Consider the following 7635-nt stretch of genomic DNA (forward strand, 5'->3'; position numbering starts at 1 on the left):
GACCCTTCTCCAGCTCCGTTGTCCTTCTCTGCACACGCTCCAGCATCCCCACGTCCTTCCTGTAGTGAGGGGCCCAGAACTGGACGCACCACTCGATGAGTGGCCTCACCACTGCCGAATAGGGGGGGGGAAAATCACTCCCCTAGTCCTGCTGGCCACACGGAAAGAGCCCAGCAAGCCCAGCTGCGGGTGACGAGGATGAGCCTCGCGGCTCGCTGGGGGTGGGAGCGCGGCCCTCGCGGGGGGACGCGGGGACAGGGAATCCCCCGGCGCGCGCGGCGTGCCTTTTGTGTTTGTACACACGGGCCGGGGGCGGGGCCGCGGGCGGGGCCGCGCCTTCCCTCCATTGTGCGCCATTGGCGGGCGCGCGGGCCGGGGCGGGGCCGGCGCGCGGGGGGCGGGGCCGGCGCGCGGGGCCGGCCCTCGCCAGTCAGCCATCTTTCAATTGTGCTCCGAGCCGCCGCCAGCGCCAGCCGCAGCAGCTCCGGCTCCTCCTGCGCCCGCCCGCCCGCCCGCCCTCCATCCCTCCCTCCCTCCCTCCCGCACGGCAGCCGCGCTCGCCCAGCGGACGGGGTAAGTCTGGCGCCGCGCCCGCCGCCCCCCGCGCCCCGACACCCCCCGCCGCTGCCCCCCGACCTTCCCCACAAACTTTTGGGGGGCTCGGGAGGCGGCGGCGGCTCGGCTTCCCCTTGGCCGCGCCGCCTTCCCGGCGCAGCCGGAGCGGCTCCCTCCGCCGGCGCCCCCGGCCCCGTTTCGCGCGGTCGTTGCCCCCCTCTGCTCCCCTCGCCCCCGCTCCAGACCCCCACCAGCGGCCTCCCCAGCCCCTTAGCTGCCTCCTCAGCCCGACATCCCCCGGATCGGGGCCGGGAAGCGGGCGCAAAGAGGAGCCGCTCGCCAGCCCAGGGTAACTCTCCTGCCTTCCTTCCCCTGCTCCCCACAGTTGTTGCTCAGCTTCACCATCTTGTCTCTTTTCTCTGGTCACCGACCATATTTTTTTTCCTATTGCATAAAAAACAATAAAAAGGGAAAGAAATTCGCCGAAGGAACGACCCAAACGCGACGCAATTTTTTGGTTTTCGAGTGCAAACTTTTCCGCTGCCTCCCCCTGCATCTGCACCCGCACGGTTTGGAGTTTCTGGCGATATTTTTGGCGTTATTTTTTGCAATTTATTTTTTCCTCCTTTGCGAAAGGACTAGGGCTGCGTTTCGTGATTGTTTCCATTTTGTTCTGGCTCTGGGAGCTGAGTTTGCCTGTGAGAGGCGCTTGGGAGCGAGGCAGCTCTTGGGGAAGCAGTTACACAGAAAGAGAAAGACGGCACCCAAAAAACAACCCCCCGAAAACAAAGTTTGTTGCTTTCTCGCACTTTATCCGGCCCCTTTCCTTTTCGCACGATAAACGCCGGGTTGCCTGCGGTTGCCGGCGGGCCGGGGAGCGCAGGCGGGCGGCGGCGAGCGCCGGGCAGCCCGGGGAGGGCCGCCGGGGGCTGCCGCTCCTCCGGCCCCCGCTCCGCAGTTTCGGAGGAGGTTTTTCCGGCGGCTGGGAGCGGCGGGTCGCTGCCAGCCCCCCGATGTTTGCCGGGCGGTATTTGCAAACACTTGGCAGGTGACGGGCGGCCGGCGGGGGGGAGGCGACAGCCGCCTCTCCGCGCCTGCTGCCGTGCGGCTCGCTCGGCTTCAGCCGCCGCCGCTTTGATATTGAATTCGTGGGCAAAAAAAAGCTGTATTTTAATATTCCGCGATCGGCAGGCGTTTAATTTCTAATTTAATTTTTTTCCTTTTTTGGTGTGGGTTGGCTTTTTGATATTTTTTTTTTTTTTTTTACTGGCCGTCGGAGGCGTTCGGCCGCCGCGGGCTCGGCGCTCGGGGCTGGCGGGGCAGGGACGCGTTGCGCGGGACGGGGGTCGCGCTGCCGCCCGCCCCGGGGGCAGGTGCCGCGGGGGGGGCCCACCCCGAGCGGGGCGACCACCTCCCCCCTGCCCCGTTTGCCCACGTTCCTCCCGGCAGGTGTAAGGCAGCGACGTCGGCAGGAGCATGGCCCGTACCAAGCAGACCGCCCGCAAGTCCACCGGCGGCAAGGCGCCCCGCAAGCAGCTCGCCACCAAAGCCGCCCGCAAGAGCGCGCCCTCCACTGGCGGGGTGAAGAAGCCGCACCGCTACAGGTAACGCAGCGCCGCGCAGAGGCGGCCGCGGGGCGATACCGGGCAACCTCCCCCCCCCCCCCCCAATATTCCTCCTTCTCCCCCCCACCCCGCCGGAACGATAAGGCGGGGAGCGCTTCTCCCCGCCTCCTCCGCGCTCCCCGAGGCCGCCCGCCTGCCGGCAAAATAACTAAAAAAAAAAAAACCAAAACAAAAAAAAATAAAAACCCAAGCGCGGGTCCTCGATAGCCGCAAAAATAACCAGAAATTCCCAGGGCGGCACCGACCCTCGGCGTTTGTCATCAGCCCCTTTCCGGGCGTTCCGGTGCTGGTGACTACAAAATCGACACCCCTCCCCCCGCGGCGGAAGCGTCTCGGCGGTTCTTTTAAATTTTTATAATTTTGTACTCGCGGTTATCTAGAGGCCGCAGCAGGGCTGCGCCGCCGCCAAGTTTATTGTTACCGGCGCGTTCCTCGCTCCGCTCGCGGGGCTGGATCCGGCGGCGGCGCTGGGCGGGCGCCGGCTCCTGCAGGGCGCGGAGCCGCCGCCAGAGGGAGCCGCTGACCCGCGGATGCGCCGGGGCTCCCGCACCGCCCGTCCCGAACCCCGGCCTCGGGACCCCCGGAGCGGAGCGGAGTCGGCGGCAGAGCTGGCACACAGCCCCCGAGTCCTGATCTTTTACAGTCCTGGCTCTGTGCAGAGCGGTGGCAGTCGTGCTTCGGCTTGGAGGATGGTTTTGGGCTAGGTGTAGGTATTCCTTGGGGAAAACGTGGATTGGGAGGAGAAGTGGGTTTTGAATAGGGGGCTTAATTTAGAAGTCCGAGAGGGGATTTATTAATGTATTGAGGAGTCTGAAGAGAATGGAGACAGCCTTTTCTCGGTGGTGCCAGGCAACAGGACAAGAGGCAATGGGCAGCAACCGATGGACGGGAAATTCCTCCTGAACATGAGGAAGAACTTTACTGTGGAGGTGACTGAGCATTGCAACTGATTCCCCAGAGCGGTTGTGGAGTCTCCTTCTTTGGAGATATCCAAAAGCCATCTGGACACAATCCTGACAAACCATCTCTGGGATGACCCTGTTTGAGCAGGGAGGTTGGGACAGGTGACCCACTGTGGTCCCTTCTAACCTGACCCACTCTGTGATTCTTGCTCTAGGTGTGTGGCAGAATTAATCTTTTGGGAGGAAAGTAACAAAGCCTGAGCAGGAAAAGACAAAGCTTCCATGGAAATAAATGTGGTACTAATTTCACAGATAGACATCACGTTTGCAAACATATGTTGCTAATCTGGATTTGTCATTCTGACACCAAAACTAACATGGGGAAGGAAATATGCTGGATACTTTTGACTGACAATATAACAGAGATAGTAAATTTTTTTTGGTTCTGTGAATGTTGACAGTAGAGAAGAACCAGTTTTCCCTTAAAATCAGGGCTCCTGTCAGGCCCCTCACTGGGAGGGTACCTTTGATACAGCTGAACTCGGGGCGGCTTTGTGGTTTGCCACATCTGCACTGAGCTGTGTCAGGTGGACAGCACATGTTGGCCGACTTTTCCCTTGCTGAAGTCAGGCCTCGGAGTCTGCCTGAAGGATCCCTGCTGAAGCCAGTGGAAGTTCTCACAGATTGGTGGTGAGAAGACAGTGGCCCTTTGCCAGCAGAGCTGATTTTGTATTGGTAAAAAAGCTGGGGGTCTCCTAGGGGAAACAGGAGTGTATGGTGCTTGGTTCAATCTGGAGGCTGGACCCCTGCTTTTAAGGTGATGCAGAATATGTTTTCAACGCTAATATTTTTATTTTTTTTTTTTCATTGTATTTAATTTTAATAGGCCGGGTACTGTGGCTCTGCGTGAAATCAGGCGCTATCAAAAGTCCACCGAACTTTTGATCCGCAAACTCCCCTTCCAGCGTCTGGTGCGTGAAATTGCTCAGGACTTCAAGACAGATCTGCGCTTCCAGAGCGCTGCCATCGGTGCTTTGCAGGTGAGCCTTGCGAGGGGCCCGGGGGCAGCGCTGGGAGCGCCCCCCAGCCGGGATTCCCTGGAGCCCCCGGAGCTCCGCCCCGCTCCCCCATTGGCCAGGCTGTTTCCAGGGTTAGTTTGGGCTCCCTCTGATTGGTGGGATTGCCGCGGTGGGCGTGGCCCGCGCGGTGGGGAGGGATGCGCACCTCATCCTTGCCCTGCCCACGGGGGTGCTGGGAATGCCTGTGGGTACCGTAGGATAAAACAGCGCAGGGACAGCTCAGCAGCTCCTTACAGAGCCTATAAGTGTGTTTTTGTGCGGGGTGCTTTGGATATAGCTCCTCGATTTGTTAGAACAGTGTGTAAGATGCTCAAGAAAAACACATTTCCTCCACCTTTGAGCTCTGCAGCTGGAGAGGGAACATTGTGTAAAGCGGTACCTGGGGTACCCTGATGGGGAGGTCTTGGCGTCCTCAAATGCCCTCTAAAGAAAAACAGCCCAATAAGCTACATCTAAGCACAGTTAGGGAAATAGCTGCTTTCCTAGGATGTAGTTGATACTAAACACATTTTTTTTAATATATATATTAGTTATGTAACTTATTTAGATTATACAAAGAGAAAAATATTAATTGCTCTTTCTTGCCCAAATTCCTGAATCTTAAGTTAGGACCCCCCCGCAAGACTCAGTTCTTACCATGGGGACATCTCTCTCGTGATAAAAGACACTCCCAATTAAAGATAGGTCTTTACTGTTCTTTTAGCTTTTGAAAGATTGTTCCAGAATGTATCTGTCATTGTAGTCTGTCTGATGTGCAGGCAAAATGGTCTTTCTAGTTAATGAATTTCACCTGATAAGGGGCCAAGACGATTGCCATGGGAGCCCATAAACTTGGGCATATGCTTAGCTTCAAAAGGTGCCTGTGTGTGTTTGCAGAGTTGCTGCTTTTGCTTTTAGTTATTCTGTGTGGCAGTTCTTAAATCTTGAGGTTTATCTGTGTCTCTTTATGTAGAACTGCCTATTAAAATTTAGTTGTTAATACACTTACAGAAGGCTCCTGGTTTGAATATTTCTTAATTTGCATTAAGGACTTGTTGGTATAGAACTTGGTCACATACAATTCCTAGTGTGTTCTGCTGGCATATTTAAAAAAATAAACTCAAAAAAGTAAAATAAAGAAAAAAAAAATTAACCCCTTGGGTACCATGTTGTTTGTGCCAGCATGGATATTTGATGAGGTGTCTTAACTTTCCATGTAGTGATTTGACAAAATTTAGTTGGGGAATCTCATATCCTACTGCAAATGAAATGGCTCAGTAATACCACAGTCCTCATCTGCTGTACTGTATATTGTTCTTTCTTCATATTGGATAATCTTATGTTTTTAAACAAGATCTTTGAACCTGATAAGTTGATTATTGGAGTTCTTGGCAATGAAGTGTGTCACACAAGTTGTTCTCTTGAGTATATCGTGGAAAGGGAGACCTCATCCTCCTTTCTATAATTGAGCCCCATCATTCCCACCTTCTCAGCCCAGGTGTTTCTGTGTCCAGTACTGGCACACTAAGATGCTTCCTAGGAGGTTGATAGGTGTTAGAATTCCATATGAACCCGAAAGTGTTTAAACAATTACCATTGCTGTGCTGGGCTTAGCAGCAGCTAATTTAACATGAGGTAGGAGAATATTTAGGTCCAACTGCACATCTGTCTAACTCAGAGTCCTGTCTGCAGCTGTTCAGTAACAGGGAAAACCACTGTGGTCAGTGTTGTTCTTGTGCTGCCCCTGATTCTCTCAGGTGAGAGGTGAGAACCTTCTGTGATAGTGGGGGCCAGTGCTGTGTCCCCAGATAGCCACAAAGAAAGTACAGGAATGGGACAATTGTCTGATGGCAATTCCCTGACAGGACCTGATGTCCTGGTTTTGATGGTTCAAGAAGTTCCTGAACTAAAGGAGTTCTCTTATTTCTAATAGTTCCCAGTATATCCTTTTTCTGCTAATTTTTGAGTTAAGCCACCTCTTCAGTATCTGTGGAAGGAGCTGAGTGCCTGAGCTGTGTGCCAGGAAGGAGTACATGTTCTTCTTTTCCTTGCCACCTGCCAATTTCACCTGATGCTCAGTGACTCTTACTCTGGAAGAGGCAGCAAACAAGGCTCTCAAGCAGTGTAAACCAGCCTTTGGAAAAAGAATTTCCTAAACTAACTAACCTGTTAATAATTTAACCCCTTCCTATCTCATGAGAATCCCATGGGAGTATTAGTTCTGTTGTGTTCTGGAGGATGTCCTTACCAAATGGCAGCAGTACACTTCTTTAGAGAGAATATTGTAAGAAAGTGGAGGCTTTTCATTTCTGAAAATCTAAAACTTTTGATATTTGTGAGTGGTAAAGACCAAAACCTCCACTTAACGCCATGTTACACTGTACTTTTAATTCTGAAGTATGACTCTTTTTTTTCCCCTGGTGCTCAGAGAGTAAAAATGTTCTTACCTTTTTTCTTCCACACTAGGAGGCAAGTGAAGCCTACTTGGTTGGCCTGTTTGAAGACACCAACCTGTGTGCTATCCATGCCAAACGTGTCACAATCATGCCAAAAGATATCCAGCTAGCACGCCGCATACGTGGGGAGCGTGCCTAAAACCTCACCACGATGGGTTTGTCATTCTCGAAGCAAAATCTTCTTCCTGTTATTGGTAGTAATGAACGTTAGATATTTTTTCCATGGGGTTAAAAGGTACCTTAAGTATATGGTTGCAAGTGGAAAAATAGGGGACAGAATTGGGTATTGGCAAGTTTTCTTTCCATTTTCATTTGTGTGTGGATTTTTAATATAAACAAGGGGACATAAAAACAATCAATGTGGTCAAAAAATAAAAACATTAATTGTTGAAACTTGTTCACCAAAACAACTTTATAAAAAAAAAAATATAAATAAACCTGTCAAATTTTTCTGGACAATGCCAGCATTTGGATTTTTTTAAACAAGTAAATTTCTTATCAATGGCAACTAAATGGTGTTTGTAGCATTTTTATCATACAGTAGATTCCATCCATTCACTATACTTTTCTAACTGAGTTGTCCTACATGCAAGTACATGTTTTTAATGTTGTCTGTCTTCTGTGCTGTTCCTGTAAGTTTGCTATTAAAATACATTAAATGATGCCTGTTTTTAGTCTTGATTTTTGAATATTACACATGGGTTATATTGATTAAAAAGTGATCAGCCTTCCCTCCCCTTTTTCTCTTCAGTGCACGGCCTAATTCCTTGGAGCAGTTCTAAGAAATGCTGGGGATACTGCCTTGGCTGAAGTAGTGTATATGTGAGGTTCTTTTAAAAGTGTAAAATTTGTCTGCTCCACATAAAAGTGAATTTGGTGAGTATAGTACCAGGTAGAGTCTGGAGCAGAGCTGAGCTCTGTAGCTATAGTGCTAAGAAGCATCAATTTGTTGTAATTTAGATTTCTTTCTTACTCGATTTAATGCTGAATTTGGAAGTGTTTTTCATGTTTTTTGGGGGTTTTTTTGGTTTTTTTTTAG

At 51.6% G+C, this 7635-nt stretch overlaps 1 protein-coding gene across 1 annotated transcript; it reads left to right on the forward strand.

The window, feature by feature from the left end:
* The first annotated feature begins 380 nt into the window (after positions 1–380).
* Positions 381–7258, forward strand: H3-3A (H3.3 histone A). The gene is made up of 4 exons (XM_086870357.1): positions 381–573; positions 2005–2159; positions 3969–4122; positions 6607–7258. The coding sequence occupies exons 2-4, from the start codon at positions 2032–2034 to the stop codon at positions 6733–6735; spliced, it is 411 nt and encodes a 136-aa protein (XP_086726483.1). The 5' UTR covers positions 381–573; positions 2005–2031; the 3' UTR covers positions 6736–7258.
* The last annotated feature ends 377 nt before the right edge of the window (positions 7259–7635 follow it).

This window comes from Cyanistes caeruleus, chromosome 2 (genome assembly GCF_971803275.1).
Source record: "Cyanistes caeruleus chromosome 2, bCyaCae1.hap1.1, whole genome shotgun sequence".
Classification (NCBI taxonomy): domain Eukaryota; kingdom Metazoa; phylum Chordata; class Aves; order Passeriformes; family Paridae; genus Cyanistes; species Cyanistes caeruleus.

Coding starts and splice junctions, on each gene's coding strand:
- H3-3A (XM_086870357.1), top strand. CDS start 2,032: ATGGCCCGTACCAAGCAGACCGCCCGCAAGTCCACCGGCGGCAAGGCG. Junction 2,160..3,968: donor AAGAAGCCGCACCGCTACAG/GTAACGCAGCGC, acceptor TAATTTTAATAG/GCCGGGTACTGTGGCTCTGC. Junction 4,123..6,606: donor CTGCCATCGGTGCTTTGCAG/GTGAGCCTTGCG, acceptor CTTCCACACTAG/GAGGCAAGTGAAGCCTACTT.